At 54.4% G+C, this 19,526-nt stretch overlaps 1 protein-coding gene across 3 annotated transcripts; it reads right to left on the bottom strand.

Moving 5' to 3' along the window:
* Positions 1-1,964: 1,964 nt before the first annotated feature.
* Positions 1,965-18,816, bottom strand: IDH3B (isocitrate dehydrogenase (NAD(+)) 3 non-catalytic subunit beta). Of its 3 annotated transcripts, none has more exons than XM_074951995.1 (12): positions 18,688-18,816; positions 18,039-18,119; positions 15,562-15,654; positions 13,783-13,903; positions 11,901-11,961; positions 11,271-11,403; positions 10,297-10,430; positions 9,598-9,700; positions 8,541-8,687; positions 8,216-8,310; positions 8,001-8,061; positions 1,965-2,158 (listed from the first exon to the last, which is right to left on the bottom strand). In XM_074951995.1, exons 1-12 carry the CDS (start codon positions 18,721-18,723, stop codon positions 2,081-2,083), a joined length of 1,143 nt encoding a protein of 380 aa, XP_074808096.1. In that variant the 5' UTR covers positions 18,724-18,816; the 3' UTR covers positions 1,965-2,080. The 3 variants fall into 3 exon arrangements, with proteins under 3 accessions (XP_074808096.1, XP_074808097.1, XP_074808095.1); XM_074951994.1 differs by lacking the exon at positions 1,965-2,158 and adding an exon at positions 4,390-7,237; XM_074951996.1 differs by lacking the exons at positions 1,965-2,158; positions 15,562-15,654 and adding an exon at positions 4,388-7,237.
* Between the last annotated feature and the right edge of the window lie 710 nt (positions 18,817-19,526).

The raw sequence follows: 19,526 nt of genomic DNA, 5'->3' as shown, positions 1-19,526 counted from the left end.
GGTTCAAGCTTTTCAAGCCTCTTCTCTGTTTACTTTTAAGAGCAAGACTTCCCTTTGCTGCTGTAAAACTCAGTGTGTGCCCCAGCCTCTGGCTTCTATCTCCGCAGGTTTGCAGCCGCCCTGAGCCAGAGGAAGACAGTTGCTCAAGGCCAGAGGGCTTTAATTTCTTGGGTAAAGATTTAAAATAGGGCAGGTTGTGTCCAGTTGTGAGTCCCTCCTTCAGGCTGCAGCGCTGAGCCCTTGTGCACCCCAGCAATGGTGTGCACTGTGAAGCTGGGTGTGTATGCGCCTACGCTAACCCTTGTGTTCTCTTCTTGGGGTGACTGGCTCTGCTGCCTCCCTGTGCTAGATTACACAACGGGGCCTTTACAACCCTGGTCCTAAAACCCAAGCAAGGGGGAGAGGATAAAACCTCCCTAGGATTGGGGGGCGGGATTCAAAGATGACCAGAAGCTGAAACTGATTAGTTCGGTTTTGCCCATGTTTGAGTTAACAGCAGAGACAGGTCCCTTGGCTTAACTCTTCAATTCTCCTCCCTGTGGCCCCAGGGATGCTTCTCTCCTCTTCCCCCCTCCCCCCTCCCCCGCCCCGGCCAGGAGGGCAGAAGACTAGGCCTGCTTTCTCCCTAGCAGGGAGGATGAGCAGGTGTTAATGGCTCTTGCATGCAGTTTGAGCTGTAGACAATTTCAAGATGGCTTTGAGGTTGGAGATGTGCTAATGAACAGGCAGGGGCTTCCTGTTTTTTTCCCCCAACATCTGGGTTCTAGCCATGGCTGCCTAGAACACCCCTTGAAATGGTGGAATTGATCAGAAGTGGCATCTAACAGTTACTGTGTTACAGACAAATCCTATGGGGGTGGCCAGGTTTTCAAACACCTTTATCCCCTGCAATTGCTGGGGTCTCGGTCCCGGGTTGCACCTCAGTCTCTGCCTGTCCCCCAGAACAGTGTAGTCACCTGAGAACCAATCTGAGCCAAACTAAAACAGCTGGGTTCAGTAGCAGGGTAGCCAAGTACCATTTAATGGTGTGAAAACAGGAGGCCAGAGTGGCTGAGCTCAGGGGCCCTTTTAGCCTTACCTGCCGACAGGCATTGATAGTGTTATAGCCATTGTCGTGCCTGCTAGTTTCCCATCTGAATCTAGCCCCGGCTTGGGCCTGTGTGATCAGAGCTAACCGTGTAACTGCTGCTGTTCAGGTCACTGCCACTTAAAGAGGGATGAAGGGGTGTTTTTGGGGGGGAGATCAGACAGCACTTGAGGCTCTGGGGCCACACACATCATGCTTGTTTCAATCTGTAGCTTTGAGCCAGGCCTGGTGGGGCTTTGACAAAATGCAGAGCAGCTGTTACAAGCAGTGCTGCTGAGAGCCCCTGGCCAGCTGCCTGAGCTCTGCTCCCCCCAGGGATTTAGTTGGGGGTTGGACTAGATGACCTCCTGAGGTCCCTTCCAACCCTGATATTCTATGCTTCTATGCCCAGTTGGCTCAGGGGCAAGGCAAGAGCCCTGGGTTGGGTGCAAGCAGGGAGGGGGCTGACTCTCCCTCCTGCTGAGATAGGGGCCCCTGCAGGGGCAGAATGCTTTCCTCGAGCTGGGGGGCAGGTGTAGGCCACTGAGTCCACGCCAGCAAGGGTGGCAGCTCCCCCTCCGCCCCGGCACTACTGGAGTGACCCTTTTACAATGAGCAGCCTGGGGGGTGATGTCCTCTCTATGCCCCCACCCAGCTGGGACTCTGCCAAAGCAGGAAGTGGGGGGTGTAGTGGTTATAAGCCCCTCCCCCCAGGGGCATGGGGCTGTGCATACAGCCCCCTCTGTCTCCCCACATCTGGCAGCTAGTATCTGCTCTGGCTCCACCACAGGATTAGGTGCAGGGAGGACCACAGCTGAGATCAAACAGTGCCCCCTCCTGGCAGAAACCCACTGCGAGAGATGTGGCCAGGAGGCTGCTTTATTGTGCACAACAGAGACAGGCCTGTGCGTGGGGACGCTCCCTCTTGAAGGCAATAAATTACCAGGCAGCTGGTGTCAAAGCCGTGAGGATTCGCAGGCAGGAGCACGGGAGGAACAGCAGCTTCTGTGGGGCCTAGTCAGCCAGGGCTGCTATCACAGCCTGGGTGAAGTCAATGGACGTGGCGTATCCGCCCATGTCTGCGGTGCGCACCTGCAAAGAGAGGGGTGGGGCCTGTCAGCATGGCACAGACAGGTACGCTGCAGGAGCCCTCTGGGCATTCTGCACCGTGCACCTCTGCAGTGAGCCCTGCCCTGGGGCCAGGCCTTTCAAAACAGGAAACGCCGAGTGCCAGGCTGAAAAGCCCCAAAGGGCCCCAGCTAGCTCCAAGGTCTTTCCCCCACACTAGTGGCTGCTAGGAGACGGCTGCAGCTCTGAGCTGTTCCTGGATCAGTTTAGAAATAGCCCCTTAGCCTGTCAGCGTCCTGCCCAGCTGCAGAACCATTCCCAGTGGCAGAGGGCTGGGCCAAGGCTAGGCCACCAAGGAGGAGCCACTACTGCCCCCTGCCAGACGGCTTAGGGTGATAATAAAGAGCCCTGCTGAGGAGGGGAAAGGGCCAGTGCAGCATGAAGGCTCAGTGTCAGAGTCTGGCTTGCTGCTGCTGTAGGACACTGCTTGCAGGGGAAGAACGCAACCTATTTCTGACACTCTCAGAGGAGACTAAATGGGCAGGACCTGCAAACACCTGTGAGGACAGCCATGAGCCCAGCAGCCCAACAGTGAATAGAAACAAGCAGAGAAACATGATTAAGCTGGGCCCGTGCAGGTAAACCCAGCGCCTCTGACTCCTCCACACGCTATGGAAACCAGGCTCCCCCCAGGCAAGTGTTCAGTTCGGCATTTACAAACACCTGCTTGCCAGTTGCCATGCTAATCCCTGCCCGGTGTTCTGCCCTGCCCCCAGCAGACACCATCTCTCCTCCATTCCCATCGCATGCCAATTCTCAGCTTCTATCCCTTGCCCTGCCCTGCCCTGCCATCAAGCATTTAAACCCCATCCCACTCTCAGGGAACAGAGACTCGGGCGCTCTAGAAACAGGAGCAAAGAAATGTGACGTACTTGTGAGCTGCATCTGCCAAGTGCCATGGCAGAGAGCAAGGACATGGTCATTCCTTGCTCCAGGGCAGGGGAGCGCAGGGAGAGACTGGGAGACGTTAGCTAGAGAAATCCAAGATCTAGAGCCAGCTTTGCTGACACCTTGTCTACACCTGCACGGCTGCAGCACTTCAGAGTAGATACGACCTAGGCCTGCGGGAGGGGCTCTCCCAGCAGCCTCGGTACGGCCCCTCCCTGCGAGGCAGGCGCTAGGCAGATGGGCGAGGTCTCCTGGCGAGCGAGTGCTGGCTACACCCTGGCTTAGGTCAGTGTAACTGCCTCGGGCAGGGAGCGTGGATTTCACACGCCCCTGAGCGATGGAGTCACACCGACCACACCAGGCCTGGGTGCTCACTGACCCGGGAAGGGGACCCCATGCTCAGGGGCAGCGAGGTGACATACCCCCACGGGAGAAGACTGGGACTGGATGAAGGGGACAGTTGAGGCTGAGCACTAGGAGTAACTCTTCCTGCCCGTGGGCACAAGAAGAGACACAAGCCTCATTGCTGGAGACTGGAAACCAGACTGGACAGAAACCCACCGGCCCTGGGAGGGCGGGCGGGCAGGCCTAGGGATGGGCCAGTCTCTGCTCACTCACTCTTATGCTACCTCACCCCATCTATGGGCACCAGCTTGGTGGCTGAGCTGCCCCCCCCCGAGAACCTGCAAGGAGGAGCTGGTACGAACACTTTCAGCCTGTAGCAAGATCAGTTCCAGCACCTCAGTAATTCCCCCCACTGCTGCCCTGTCTGCACTGCCCCAGCTCTGTAGTAGGGGAAGTGCAGGGGCTTGGCAGGCTGACATCCACCTTCATCAGGCTCAGTAAAGGAATGGCGAGAAGGGAGGGGACCCCAGCAGCTAGCCCCCGGCGGGCAGGGGCCTGTGCAGCTGACGCCCTCTGCTTTGACTGACCGTAGCTCGGGCCCCACAGTGTCTGCACAGGTTCATCTTGCCCCCCCCCCTGCACAAAGCTGCAACGTCGGCAGCAGACAGAGACACCAGGCTCCTGCTGCGAGCAGGCCTGGCCCACAGGACACCTGGGTCCCTCTGGTTGATGCAGCCTCTGCAGCTGGCCTCACGCTCCTTGAGCTGGGGCAGACAGTGGTGAGGGTACTGGGCTTCTCTCCTCACTGCTGCTGCCGCCATCTGCTGTCCACCCTTCCTCTCCCCTTTCCACCCTTGGCTCACTGCCATGCCCTCTTGCCCCACCTCGACCCAGGCTGAGTGCTGCTGGGGCTCATTTTCCTAGCCTGGCGTACACCCCTCTTCCCAGCCCTCCGCTGGCTCCTCCGGCACATCAAGGCCCTTCGCCGCCTGGCCCCACCCAACTTCTCAGCACAGCTCCTGCCACCGGGCAGCCCATGATCTCAGCCTCCATCACACAGGGCTACATTCTCAAAGGCACCCCGGCCTGTTTTCTGCTGCCTTCACCCTTAGGAGGTTCCCTGTAATTTCCTTCTTCAAGTCTCTCCTTCAACGGGACACCAACAAAAGAAATCCCCTGACATGGGTTAGCCTGCTGGGGCGCTGATACCCCTGCCTGCCTATCGCTACTAGCGCCTGGGTTCCTTGTATTCCCCACCTACCTGGTCTTAGATGTTCTGTGTACAGCATCAGGCACCCTGGGGTCCTGGTCTGTGAGCTGGGTCCTACACCCGCACACACACTGAACAGCAGGCAGAGAACTCCAGGGACGGAGCTCTCCTGCGCCCAAAGGCTGGCCTCCCCCAGGCTCTCGGAAGGAATCACTCCCTGCTAGCAGAGGTATTAGGGCTTGGCCGTGAATGACTGGCCTGTGATCCCTGCAGAGCCCCAGGCATGCTCCACCTTGGGCTGGCTCCCTGAGGCAGAGCTTTAGCCTCCACTGCTCCAGCTACCAGGGAAAAAGCAGGCTTGTGGCACGCCCCTCCTTCTGGGGCTGACTCCCTCCCTTGCCCAGCTCAGGGCTCAGCGCAGCCAGGTTCCCACTCTGGAGCTGGCCTACCAGGGCAGGGCCAAGGGTGCCTCTTGCCAGAGAGACCCACATTTGCTGGGGAGAGACCCGCATGCAATGCTAGGGCAGAGCTGGAACTAGGACTCATGGAGACACGCAGTGCCTGAGAAGAGGCAGGGAGGGAGGGGAGAGTTTGACAATTTATTCATGAGCGTTAGTACAAAGCCTAATAAATACATTCTGCATTTCCTGAGGAGTGCTCCCAGCCCACACGGCAGTGGCCCAGCACTGCGACAGGGCCCTGAGAGCCTGGAGGTGCATGCCTGGCCCAGACCCGCTTTCCTAATCCATCACCTGCAAGCTACCTGCAGCCTTGCTGTTTGGGTCCTTTAGGCCAGACCGCACCCCGGCCCACCTGGAATTCTACCAACGAAAAGGTCTTGGTCTTCTTAACCCTTCAGAGCCAGAGTCAGGACTTCACTGATAGGACCAGCATTTCAGAAGCTCCCACTGGTGCACACGCACTTGTGGGTATCCGTGTTTCTGATCACGACTGCCTGTGCAGGGAGGTGCTGGCAGCCGGCGTGTCAATGACACCAGTGCACACCATGCAGGCAAAGCAGCAAGCGCATCGTTCACGCCACATTTTAAAAGTGCAGCCCAGGAAGCACCTCTCCTCTGACGTGCACACAGCTATGCACGGCCTGGCCTCGTCTGCCTTAGACAGGCCTGGCTAGAGCAGCTGTTCTGCTCTCTCGGGGAATGCTACAAGTCACTGTAGAAACCCGCACCCTTCATAACCCCCCTGCCTCTCCCAGGTGCGACCCACTGCTTAGCCTCATGCGAATGCACGGGGACAGTCTGCCCAGCACAGACTGAGTTGCAGTGAACGACAATGGGGGGCAGGGTGCACGACAGGAGGACAATGCTACAGTAATCAGGACTGCACTCTGCTCTGTAGCGCACCAGACGGGCGCGCGAACCAGCCTAGAGCCCAGCCCGGCACCCAGCCTGAGGGAAGGGCCTGAGTTTCGTCAGGGAGGCTGGTTGGCAGGACTTAAGGAGGAAAGCAGCCTGGAGGTACAGATGGGCCCCAAGGATGGTCTGCGTCAGCTGCAAAGATCAACATGTCCTGGAGTGCCATCCTACCTGTGCGGTGACATTCTGATCTGGGAGGAGCGTGCTAGGCCTCCTGCCCTCTAGCTCTGCTCAGTGGCTAACACTTCTTTCCGAGGTCAGCGTTGAATTTTATTGCTAACTGAGTGGGAAAAGCATCCTCCCGCAATCTTCTCTTGGGAGGGGGATGAAGTTAGGAGGATGACATAGGGAGTTATCCCCCTGCCCCCCTCTTACACACACACACCAGGAGAGACTGAAATTTCCTACTTTCCATCTGTTCAGATTATCAGGGATGAAATTCTACTTCACTCCAAGCCAATACTAGACTTCTTTTGTCACTTTGTGGACAGGGGTCTCCACCCTGGATGGTCCCAAGCTACGGCTAAGCCCCTCTGGAATAGGCAGATGCTGCTGCAGCAGCAATCAGGGACTAGACAAGACCATGTGGATGTGACAGCCCCGGTCAGCCACAATGCAGGGAGGCCTTAGCTGGAGCAGCAGTCGAATATTTAGGCTTAGTCCTTTCTTAGCCTCAAAGCACGGTACAAGTGTGAACTAGCTGACCCTGAACTCCCATGCAATGTAGGGAGGTCAGCGTGATCCCTACTGCACAGAGCGGGAAGCTGAGACAGGTGAACTGGCTCGCCCCAGGCCACACAATGAACCAGTGGGAGAGCCAGGATTAGACCCCAGGCTCCCAATCCCACGCTCAGACCGCGCCTCTTTCTGGTGACCATCTGACCACAATTGAGGTTGGTTACAGATAACTGGGCTGGGGGAGAGGTGAGTCCCTTCCCCCTTTGGGTTGTGGTTTCAGGCAGGCTGGCTCGCTCCAGCAGCCCAAGGGGGGTGTGTGTGTGTGTGTGTGTGACATGATACATGTTCTTTCCTAGGGGTGGGAGCAGGGCGAGAAAGGTCCATTCGGTTTGTACACTAGAAATGGGTGCTGGAGACAGAGTGAAGTCCAAGGAACTCCCACACACAGGTGGGGACCTAGACACCATAGTGTGGGTGCAGGTTGTCAATCACAGACTTGATGAAGTCCGAGGTGGTGGAGTAACCGCCCATGTCCCGCGTCCGAACCTAAAAATCCAACACAGGGAGGGGGAGAAACAAAAAGGGAGAAATGTGGATGTAAACCCAGGGAAACGAACACAAGATGGGACAGGAAACATGGTGACAGCAAAGCTCCTGAACCCCTTTCTGAAACCCCCCCGAGTTCCCCCCACAGCCCTGCTGCAAACTGGAAGAATAGACACTAACGCGCGCCAAGCCCCGCACAGCCAGCAGGGAGTAGCAGCCTCAGTTCTGGAGACAAGCAGGGAGCGAGACACTAAACACAGCAAAATCTACAAACTGCGTCCCGTTCTACAAACATGGACAGCTCAAACTAGTTGGCCGGCCTGGCTCAGTGGAAGCTTTGATAATGTGGCCATGGAGATGGCAAGACGGTGACCTCTGCCTGGGGGATCTGATTTCCCCTCAGGAAAGTGAACTCTACCAAGAACTCCCTGGGAAGGGGCCCAAACATTTCCACAGCCGTCACAACAGGAAATCGGTCGGGTACAGGTAAGAATGATGCAGACACGAGTGCAACAAGGCCTGAGAATCAGTCTGTTAGGGTGCAGTAAGTCCCCACGCTACGCAAGGCCAGCCCCGGGCTAAGGAATTCCCCTAGTCTTACCCAGTGGCAAACACTGCGCTGCTTCCCCCTCTCGGGGACAGGAGCCAGAGAGAAGTCCCAGCCAACAGGCTCCAGAAAGGAAGCAGATACTCCAGGAGCTCTGGACCAGGACAGGCAAGAGGTAAGCAGCAGTGAAAGGGCTCAGAGCTGCCAGGTACTCACTTTACCAACTTTAATCACCCTCTTCACCGCATCGGAGATCATATTGGAGTGATGTTCCAAGCTAGCAAAAACGAACAAACATTTCAGCTCCAGCCCTGTGTATGCCAATGGAATTCACACCCATCCTCTGGCTTGCCCACCCGAGAGGCTGGCATGCCCTGCCCCCCGCCCACATGTAATGCAGCATGCGCACACGTCCGAGAACAAGCACCTACTTGAGATGCCGCAGCATGTTGGCAGCGGAGAGCAGCATGGCAGTTGGATTGGCAATGTTTCTGCCCACGGCCTGGGCAAATGGATGGCGGGCACCCTGTGTGAAGAGAACCACAATCAGACCGTGTTCTACACTGTTGCCACGGGGGGCGTGGGGGGGTGTCCAGCCCCATCCTGGGAGGGGCTCTCTGGATCCACTGGCCCCGTGGCAGGAGACAGGAAAGACGACAGAAGCTAGGGAACAAGCAGCTGTGTGACAGAGAGGGGATGAGCAAGGGAAGTCACTCAAGTGGAACACAGAAGCCGTGGCTCAACTGGGTCACTTACCATCTCAAACACCGCGTACTCGGCACTGTAACTTTCCCCAGGAACCACGCCGGCGCCTCCCACCAAGCCAGCAGCCAGGTTATCAATGATGTTTCCATACAGGTTTGGCATGACCAGGACATCGAACTGGTGGGGGTCCTGCACCAGCTGCGCAGAGAACAGAAGCAGACATGCATGAGACCCTCCACACCATTCCCTCCCCTGCTACAGATCAGCATGGTCTAATGTACTCTGCAGCACTTCCCATTGGCACTGGTGTGCCTGGGTCACCCAAAGGGCCACATCTCACCATGCCGTAGACTGGCCAACAAGGGGCCCAAGCAATGACATTCACAAATTAGCGCCTGGGTATTAATAGGCGAACGATCTTCTTGGGACGCACCCAGGTTCGGCAGCAACACCGGGCTGAGAGGAGTCCCGAGATGACAACGTAGCTGCCTCAAGAGTCCCCAGGATAGAAACAAGATGGGTGGCTGCTCCCGGAGCCCCAGCAGCCGAGGACCAACAGGCACTGGAAACATTACTGAAATAAAGCCACTCAGCCATACATCCCACCGACAGGGCTGAGATCCTACGCGCTCTCAGAAAGAAAATCAGAGAAACCTGGCAAAATTGTCATTGAGAAGTATCAGCCTGGAAACCCTGGGTATCGCCAAGCTTTCCTGGGGGGACTGATGGTGAAACAGAGAATTTACTCATGTCAGAATCACTCCTGCAGGCAAGCACAATTCTGCAAGACAGAATTATCTGGAATTATTACCGAGGGGCGGATTACCAGAGGTGCTGGGCACCTACAGCTCCTGTCATCCTCAACTGTGCAGCCCTGAAAGGAAGGCGCTACGTGTCCATGTGCACTACACAGGACATGATACAAAGCGACGTGACAGCCCAGTTAACACTGCATCCTTCACAAAGCATGTCACAGACAGCATTCCAAGGGCACCTGACCTGGCTGCCTACCATGCCAGGCTCTTTACCTGCTTTGCTCAAGCAGATTATCAGCACCAGAGGGTGCAGCATGGATGCACTAGGGCACAGGACTGCAAGCCATTCTCACCTGCATACAGCAATTGTCAATTATCATGGTGTCGAATTTGATCTTGGGATACAATTCTGCCACCTCTTCACAGCACTGGAGGAAGAGCCCATCTCCCAACTTCCTGAGGAAAGAGAGCAACAGACATTCATTTTAACAGTGACTCCAGGCTGCCCCAGCATCCCCTGCAGGGAGAGCAGGGGCCTGACGATGGACTCAGCCACCCAACAAGCTTTCTGAGAGTTCCTTTCAAAATGCTGTCTGTGAACTGAACCCAGAATAGCTCAGAGATGGGCAGGTCCCGCTGCACCCCACCGACGTAGGTGTGCATATGATAGACAGAGGTGAAATCCTGGCCCCACGAAAGTCAGTGGGAGTTCTGCCACTGAATTCAATGAGGTCAGAATTTCACCCAGCAAGTGAACAAGCTTCTCACCCTCCCCATCAACACCCTGCAGACACACAGCCAGGCCTGACTGTCTCGCACTGCTGGGCTTTGTTACACCCATGCTGGTGTTTTAAGCACGTGCAGAGAAAGGGCACTAACGCCAAGGAAGCGTCAACATCACTCAACTCCGAGTTGCACTGAAAGGCTCTTCCAGACAGAGGGGACTTCAAAAACCTACACCCAGGGCGCTGGTGGCAGCTGCTGCATATCCCATAACTGCTAGACACCCCACTTTGGTCCCCGTGCTATCAGAACCGTCTCATCGCACTCACATGATGTTGGCTTTGTGCACTGCTGTGACCTTTGAACGCCCTTTCTTGGTGGCGTAGTCAAAGGCAAATTTGGCGATGCGCTGCGACTTGTCCCGGGTGATGATCTTCAGGCACTCAATGACGCCCTTCACGCTCTGAACATTGACGGACACACGTTAGCGGCTCTGGCTGTGCTGCCCCGGGTGGCACACAACCCTGTGCTCTGCCCCAGCCGGCAGCGCACACCCAACGAGGAGATCCCACTCAGCCCTGGCAGCTATCACCCCCGGACTGACACTGGGCTCAGGTTCCAAGGGAAGCGGAGTTTAACTCCCCATCAGATTCCTTTGGGGGAAAGGAGAGGAAGAGACGTAGTGCATCCCTTCAAGCAAACACGTGATACTATAGGGATAAGCCCCTGAGGAACTCAAGACAGCCCATTTCTTCAGGCGTCACTGTGGAATCGGCCCAGAGAGTCTTTTCTCCAGGGCTCTGACCAGGCTAGTATGTCCCCCAAAGCACCACTTCTCCTTGGGAGACCATTCTCCAGCCAAACACTGGCAGGAGGCTTATCCCAGCCCCTGGCCTTTTTCCTTTGCCTGGAGTCACGCCACCACTCCTGGTTACAGCTCTTGACTCCACACTGATCCCGCTTCCTTCTTGGGCTTTACACGCTTCCAGTACTTGTAGATAGTTCAAGCCCCCCTTCACCCCCTTGGCTGTCACACAGTCTAGTTACAAGCACCATCTCCTCTTCTGCCTGTCCCTCCAAATACCCACATCACACAAGAAGGCTCTTCCCCGCATCCCCACACTCCTAGCACCACCACTCAAGAAGCGTCTGAGCCAAACTCTGCGAGGATGAGGCGAGAAGGGCAGCGAAACTCTCCACGGTCTAATGCAGTGCCGTCAGGGAAGTACCAGATGCAAGGCCTGGAACTGGCTTCCCCGTATGGCACAGAAAGGGATGGGGTGCAGGACAGAGCCTTCCCTACCTCATGTTCCAGAGAGCTGTACTCCCCCTCCGTCTGCTCCCGGATGATCACAAGATCCAAGTTGTTGTGTCGTGTTTTATAGCCAGGTAAACTATTCACATGGACAACGTTGGCAAACAGGTCTAACTTGCGCCTGTGAGAGGAACATCAGGATCAGGAGAGTTCTTCCCACCTCCAGGACAGTAATAAATCCTGTGTGATGGTACAGACCCATCTTGATCAGAATTTTAAAGAGAGACTCTTCCGTACGAGCCTAGCCCCCATTGCTGGCCACTTGCTAATCCCATTCCCTCCTCCAGTGAGGCCTCTTTGGCCCTCTGTGGGATGTGTCCATAAACTGCCACCCCAAACCCCACCTACCGACTGTTCCTGGAGGATCTCCAAGATACTGCAAGAAGTAGAGTCAATGGATCATGAGTAAGAAAAACAATAAAGTGTCTGGCCAGTGAGGATTTTGCAGATGCCTTTTTGTGCTCTGATAACCCATGAACTTCACTCCTGCCCTGGACCTGGTGCCTAAATGCCATTCATAAACGAGGTGTCTGGAACACCCTGAATAGCTCATTTGCAGGAGATTTTTACTGACTTTTGTTCATGTGCAGGGCCTTTGAACATGCATGACAAACATACCTGAGCCTCATGTCATAGGAGGCCAGCTCTCCTTTGTATTCCATGGGAGTGTGGATCTTTCCTGTAATGACAGAAACGTCAGCAGAACTGGTAAGAAAGCACATGTACAAAATCAGCTACTATAAACCCTCAGAACCCCACAGCATGGGATGGGGAGGATGAAAGGGGGTTTTGTTTTTACCCTTGCATAAGGAGTTTACAGTGCTGCACAACATTTGAGAGCTCACTAGGGTCCAGCCTCTTGGTACCTCTGGGCCACATATTATGTGATCCAGTCTCACAGCAGAATCTGAATTTATGCCCAGTCAGGATAACATAAGAACGGCCACACTGGGTCAGACCAAAGGTCCATCTAGCCCAGGATCCTGACTTCCGACAGTGGCCAATGCCAGGTGCCCCAGAGGGAATGAACAGAACAGGGAATCATCGAGTGATTTATCCCCGTCACTCATTTCCAGCTTCTGGCAAACAGAGGCTAGGGACACCATCCCTGCCCAGCCTGGCTAATTGCCATTGATGGACCTATCCTCCATGAACTTATCTAGTTCTTTTTTGAAGCCTGTTATGGTCTTGGCCTTCACAACATCCTCTGGCAAGGAGTTCCACAGGATATTTAGAAGCTCAATCTATTTGACTTACTGAAGACAAGATTAAGAGGCAAACTGATCTCCTTCTATAAGTACTTATACATGGAGAAGACATCAGATACTAGGGGGCTCTTTATCTAGCAAACAAAGGTAGAACAAGATCTAATGCCTGGAAGCTGGACTAAACAAATTGAAGATAGAAATAGGATGCAATTTTTTAGCAGTCAGAGTAATTACCCTTTGGAACAGCTCACCAACGGACTTGGTAAATCTTCCATCTCTTGAAGTCTTTACATAGAGATTGGCTCTCATTCTAAAAGGTTTGTGTAAGGTGCTCTATGTAAGAATCACTGGGTGAAGGACTTTGCCCTGCATCATGAATGAGTCAGCCTAAATCATCATAACGGGCCCATAGGCCTTAAAATCTAGGACGACGTGCTACGAGGAGCACTGGCTGGAGGAGACAAGACTGCCCAGACTACTAAAACTACTAGCCAGCTACGGCAACTTCTGGGAAGACGACTGAAATCCCCAGGCACATTTTTAAGAGTCTGGCACAATTCCAGTGTCCTGCCCGATACTCCCTCAGCCAGCAGCAGGTTCTAACATTCCAAGCTGCAGTATCCTTGTATTAGATCTGTAAGCCAACATGGGCTACAGTTTGCCCAGAAGATACTATGTAAGATAAAGTGGTCCTGCACTGTATGAGCCTCTGCTGGACACAGATCTGGCACTACCACAGCGGATCTGGCACTGGGCAAAGTGCTTTGGGATTCTTGGTGCATGAAACACGTCAGACCAGAGAAAGCTAAAAGCTGTTCTGCTCCTTCCCACCTTGACGAGCGACAGTCGTATGACCTGACCTCCCCCCCCCGTTCTGTAGGGAGGCAGTAAGATGACCCTAGAAGCACCTCATCTACCTGCACCAAAATGTCACAAACCCTCAGTACCCCCTTTTTATTACTAAACATGCCAATCACTTTCCATCCAAGGGTCAGCAAGGTCCTGAGACTCCCCAGCTGGTCAGTTGATAAGTACCAGTCTCATTTACAGAGGAGAAACTGAGGCACAGAAGTTAAGTGAGCCTCTCCAGGTCACAGAGCAACTCAGTGACAGAGCTGGAGATAGAAATCAGGAAAACTGGCACCAGGTTTCCTTCTCCAATCGTCAGCCACACAAAGCCCGGCAGTCTGAAAGCGCAGTTTGGAGGCTGGGAGAGATTCCTGTACCATGGAGTGGGCAAAGATCCATGTACACCTGACAGATGCAGTCAGTGAGCTGCCACCATCCCATACCTATAATGGCCACTTTACTCTCCTTCATAGAGTCGACAACCTCATCCAGTTTTAACTCTGACGCCATGTTCTGCACTTCGCTCAGGTGGTGCTCGTCAAACTCCACAGGGACGCCAGCAGCCTGCCCAATACAGACACAGATGTAAAGACGGGGCTTTGCTGGGTCACAGTTCAGAGGCTGTTCATTAAATCACTTTATATGTATTAGCCAAAATGAGCTTGGTGACTGGGTGGATCAAGAGATTGGGATATGGAGCCTTTCACCTTCAAGTCTCTGGTTCCTCTCTGAGCATAGGCTGAGGATGGTGTGTATCGGGAGGAGGAGGGGACTGGATGGTTTTAGGGATTAGGAATGGGATCAGAGCCTCTGATCTCTAGGTCACTTATTCAGTCCAGCTCCAGATTCATAACGAAATGCTGTTTTTTAAACTACGTCTTTGTTTAGAAAGTTTTAACCGGTTTACAAATCCTAGGCATGTAACTATCAGAGACACACAATAATCATCACAACACTGAACTTTGGTCTAGATAAACATTAAATAGAAATATAAACAATGGGTCTCTCTAACAGGGTGTTACCGTGTTACAGAGAGAGCATCTTGACGCTACTCAGGACGTGTCATTTTCAGTGATTTTATTAAGTTGAATGAATTCTCTGATTAGGCATATTTAACAAACCAGGCATGTCTATCAAATTTTAACATTCAAAAAAATTGGAGAGGTGTGCTGGTTTTTAGAAAGTGAATGTATTTTGAGTATTTAATAAATGGTAACCAAATACCTGCGTTGTCCTCTGGTTATTTTTCTGGGCACGTAACTGGTGTATTAATTTTTCTACCTCCTACATTTTTTGAGCCATAGCTCTGGGGTCAGATCTTTTTCCAAAGAGAGATCAGTAACCTAACAGCTACTATGAGGGATTAAGTCACTTCCTTTTGTATGTCCAATCTTGAAATATTTTAAATTATTTTTCAGAATGAAAGTTTCTGCCATCTGATGACTACTTGGGTCCCAGATCTCAGTCCAGTCTCTTAGGATAGTGCAGACGAGACTTTATACAACTACCTCCATGTCAGGAGATTCATTTACGACAGTTACCCCAGCCATGGTTAAAAGCAGGTTTGTCTTGTGACAAAGCCGGTGTCTAACTGTGTTTTAAATTTGTCCCCAAACTGCGCTACTCCCTTGGTCAGAGCAGGGCTGTAGGATGGATTGGGGGTATGTTTAAAACACAGTTAAGAGGGTTCCAAACAGTTTGAACAACAGCATTGTAACCCCTAACACAACTGGTGCAGATGACGCAAACATCCACATCAAAACCACCGCCACAGCTGGTACAAGATTTTTTCAGCAGTCACATCAGAGACACAAGGATTGACTGGGCCACAGAAACTGAACTTGTCTTCTCACTCTTCAAAATGGGCCCTTGTAGTTAGGGTTGGTGCACACTGGGGTCTATGTGGGAAGCTTAGCATGGTTGCTACCCATGTTGAACCTGTTCTGGGGAGAACAGGGGACATCCTCCAGGATTCTCAGTCTAGCACCCTTCCTCAGCACTAAAGAGAAATGAGTTGCGCTTCAATTAATTTACAGAAAAGGGTTTAAGAAACAGAATGGTTTTATCCACCCACAACTGTCTGGGAGCAGGGGGAAGATAACAGTCCCACCTGGATATGGCAGGAGCACATACACAATCCAACTGCCTTGCAAGACAACTCCTGCCATTATGTCATTTCTCTATCTCCCCCACAGTCTCAATGAGGAGTAAGTGGCTACTACCTTGAACACCTCTTTGACAGAATGCATGAGCTCCGGGCCAACCCCATCTCCAGGCAGCATGGTGACCTTGAACACCCCTTCAGGTTTCTCTGTCTGGAACAGGAAATCGAGAGGGGTTAATTCTCCTGCCACCATCCTTCACAATATCACTCAACAAGAGTGGGACAGCATGCACCCTATCTGCAATACTGCACCCCCCTCTTCTGAAACAGCAAGCCCAGTCAGAGGTGGCTCTCACACGCTACTGCCAGAAACAGCAAGACGAGAATTGTCATTCTCAAAATGTTGGGGGTCATCAATGCCTTTACCTACTTCTCTAGATCTCACAGGTATGCTCAGGGACAATCCCCTTGGTGGAGCTGGTACCAGGATTTGAGTCCTTACAACTTTCAAAGGGTGAATGGGAGCTGCTAAGACTCTCTCTGGTGGTCAGTGTCTCTGGGAAACACCTGGCCTCTGATGCAGGAGAACACAGGAATCTTCCAGAAGAAACTGACCCAAGACTCACTGTAGCAACATTCAGTTCCCCCATGAAACTCTCTCTGATGGATTAAATCAAATAAGACCCAATGCGCAGGGCAAAGCTTGCTACTTGAAAGTAGAGCACAGAGGGTCAGAGGTTACATGGTATTTGTTCCCTGTACCGAGGAGACAGCTTTACCTTTAATCTAAACCACATAGCGTTCACTCATAAAAAATTAATGGGTGTCTTTATATATAACAAAAAGAACGAGGAGGACTTGTGGCACCTGAGAGACTAACAGATTTATTTGGGCAGAAGCTTTCCTGGGCTAAAACACACCACGAAAGCTTATGCCCAAATAAATCTGTTAGTCTCTCAGGTGTCACAAATACGCCTCGTTGTTTTTGCTGATACAGACTAACACAGCTACCACTCTGAAATCTTTATATATAAAAGAGTTACAGTTAATGTCAATCAACAGGCATCACAAGCTAAAGAGTCAGAGAACAAGCACTTGTGATGGAGATTTTGTATAAACTTTTTCTCCTCCCACGATGGAGAAAGAGACAAAGACTACCAGGGCACCCATATTTAACATAGGAGACCATTAGTCCATCCACTCCTGCATCGGCCAACACCTGATACTTCAAAGGAAGATGAAAAATCTTAGTACACCTGTTGTATATAGGGCAAAATATCCCTTCCTAATAACTGTAGTGATCAGCTGATGTCCTGAAGCATGGGATTTTATTACTCCATTTCAGTACAAACTTCTATAGAATGGTCTTAGTTACAAACTTAGCCAGCCCTTTTACAAATCTGACCTTAGTATTTGGCCGTGACCCTATGTGTCTATAAATTATTTAGCCATGTTCTGTATAAAAAAATTTTTATTTGTTCTAAAGTTACCTGTCATTAATATTCAATGACCCATGAGACAAAATAAAAAAAATAAAAAAGGCAACTTCCACAAGAAGTCATAAATCCCATCAGTCAAGTGTTTATAGATCTTTTCATTCCAAGGCTAAACAGCCCTAGATTTTTCCAATCTCTCCCCATATGCAAACCCCACCCAAGGACTTGTAATTATCCTCGCTGGACCTCTATACTGCCAGGCCAAAGCATTCAAAAATCCAGGGCAAAGCTCCAAAAAGTCATGGGTTAAAAAATAGGTCTTTTAACATGTAAATAATAGTGTGGGGTTCTCTCTTTGCCTTCTGGATTTTGAGCATTTTGGGTACACAATTTTAAGTTCTTCTCTGCACCATGAGAGCTCCTAAGATTTGACATCAGGTGCTGGGGCTTTAAGAACACCACCAAATACTATCAGAATCACAGTACAATCATGAGTTGGCAACACTGGGACCTTCACAATCACAGCTCTAGTCTCAAGATGCAGTCACCAATGGCTACCCTTTCATTTCACAGAGCAGCCACCAAATGGCTCTCTCAGCCCCTGCCTCATCGTTCTTCAGATGCATCCACGTTATCCCACACAGTGTTTTCCGTGTTAGTTCTTATGGCTTTTTAATGCATCCTCAGCACTTCATTTCTTCTGTTGTGGTCACTGCATCTTTGCTCCTTGAATAGAGAGAAATATCCATCTACCTGCTACCCTCCCCATCTGACTCTGTGCTGGAGAAAGACTCAGCCCTCTGAAAACCAAATCCACGGAAGAGCCCACGCGTGAGCATGCGGGAGATCAAACACCAGGTGAGGGATAGGTGAGCACATCGCTCCGTGAGTGACTGGGAGGCACTTAGCTACTAGGGTGATGAGCATGGAACAGGGGCCTATAGAGCATAAGAACAGAATAGCCAGGAAAGAGACTTGGCAGCAGAGCCGCAGCAAACCTGAGAAACCCTCCCCAGCAGCGCCTGGCCCCCCTGAGACAGGGGCTGCGTCTCCCCCGGAGCCTGCTCCCACAGCGTCCCCAGGGGAGCAGGTAAGGATGGGAGGCCCTGGGGAGGCGCCATCTCCCCGCTCCGAGCTGGGGCACGCGGGGGTCCCTCACCTGGCGTCTCGTTGTCTGCTGGGGGGCGGCGGAGGCGCTGAGGGTCCTCCAGGCCCCGCGGCCCTGGGCACGCAGGAGAGCCTGCGAGGGAAGGAGGCAGAGAATGAGAAACCCGCAGCCCCGGGCCTCTTCCCCTGGGCCCGACCCCCTGCCCTCGGGACGGCCTCACTCCCCTGCCCCCGACCCCGGCCTGGCCGCTCCCCCGGGCCCCCCTGCCCTCGGGCCGATCCCGGCCTCGCTCCCCTGCCCCCGACCCCGGCCTGGCCGCTCCCCCCTGCCCTCGGGACGGCCTCACTCCCCTGCCCCCGACCCCGGCCTGGCCGCTGGCCGCTCCCCCGGGCCCCCCTGCCCTCGGGCCGATCCCGGCCTCGCTCCCCTGCCCCCGACCCCGGCCTGGCTACTCCCCCGGGCCCCCCTGCCCTCGGGCCGATCCCAGCCTCGCTCCCCTGCCCCCGACCCCGGCCTGGCCGCTCCCCCCTGCCCTCGGGACGGCCTCACTCCCCTGCCCCCGACCCCGGCCTGGCCGCTGGCCGCTCCCCCGGCCTCACTCCCCTGCCCTGGTCCTGGTCCCGCCCCCAGTCCCGGGCGCCGCGACCCCCGCCTCGGGAGGAGCCCAGGCCCGTCCTGCCGGCCCCCGCGCGGCCCTCACCCCGGCAACCGCCCGGACGCCACTAATCGCTGCCATCTTGCAATCCCACAAGTCCAATCAGCTCCGGAAATGACGACACCACGGCCCGAGCGCAGAGACGTCACTTCCGATTTCCGCCTCCGCGGAGTCAGGGGCCGCAGGGGGCCGCGCTCACGCGCCGAGGGGGCGGGGCCACGAGGGGGAGGAGCCCGGGGCGGGCGCTGGGCTCCCTGCAGGGGGTCGCTGGCCACGTGCTTCTGGCTCCCCCCCCCCCATCCGGGCCCTGCCGCGGGGGCGGGTCTGGCCGGGCGGGGCAGCCCCTGGCTCCCGCGAGCCCCGGGGCCGGGTGCGAGCTCCGCGGCGGGGGCCGGCCGGGGGTGCGGCAGAGGGACCGAGCCGCGGGGGCGGGGGGCCGGCTCTGCCCCTCCCTGGGGGCTCATGCGGGGCTGGGGGGCCTAGCTCCCGGACCTGCCTGGCCCCAGTGCCCGGACACGGGCGGGACAAGGGGGCTCCTGCCCCCCCGCTCTTAGCGCTGTGACCCCACCGGGCCTGCAAGGGGAGGCAGCGCTGCCCCCCGGCCCGCCCCAGAGCCCGGCCGCAGCTCGCCCTGCCCGGCTCCTGGGGTGGCTGCGGGCGGGCTCTGGGGCGCGCCGGGGGGGCAGCGCAGCGGGGCAGGAAGAGGCGTCCTGCCCCCTTGGAAAGCTGGCAGCTGAGAGACAGGGGCCCTGGGAAATCCCAGCTTCGCCCCCGGGGCGGCAGCAATCAGACACAGCGTGTGCGGGGGGGTCTCAGCCCTTTATTGACCCTAGTGAAGGTTACAGCGTGACAGGCCAGCCTTCCCCCTCCCCACACAGATCCAG

The sequence above is a fragment of the Natator depressus genome, chromosome 4 (genome assembly GCF_965152275.1).
Source record: "Natator depressus isolate rNatDep1 chromosome 4, rNatDep2.hap1, whole genome shotgun sequence".
NCBI classification, from domain to species: Eukaryota; Metazoa; Chordata; order Testudines; family Cheloniidae; genus Natator; species Natator depressus.
This window is presented reverse-complemented; position numbering and strand designations above follow the sequence as displayed.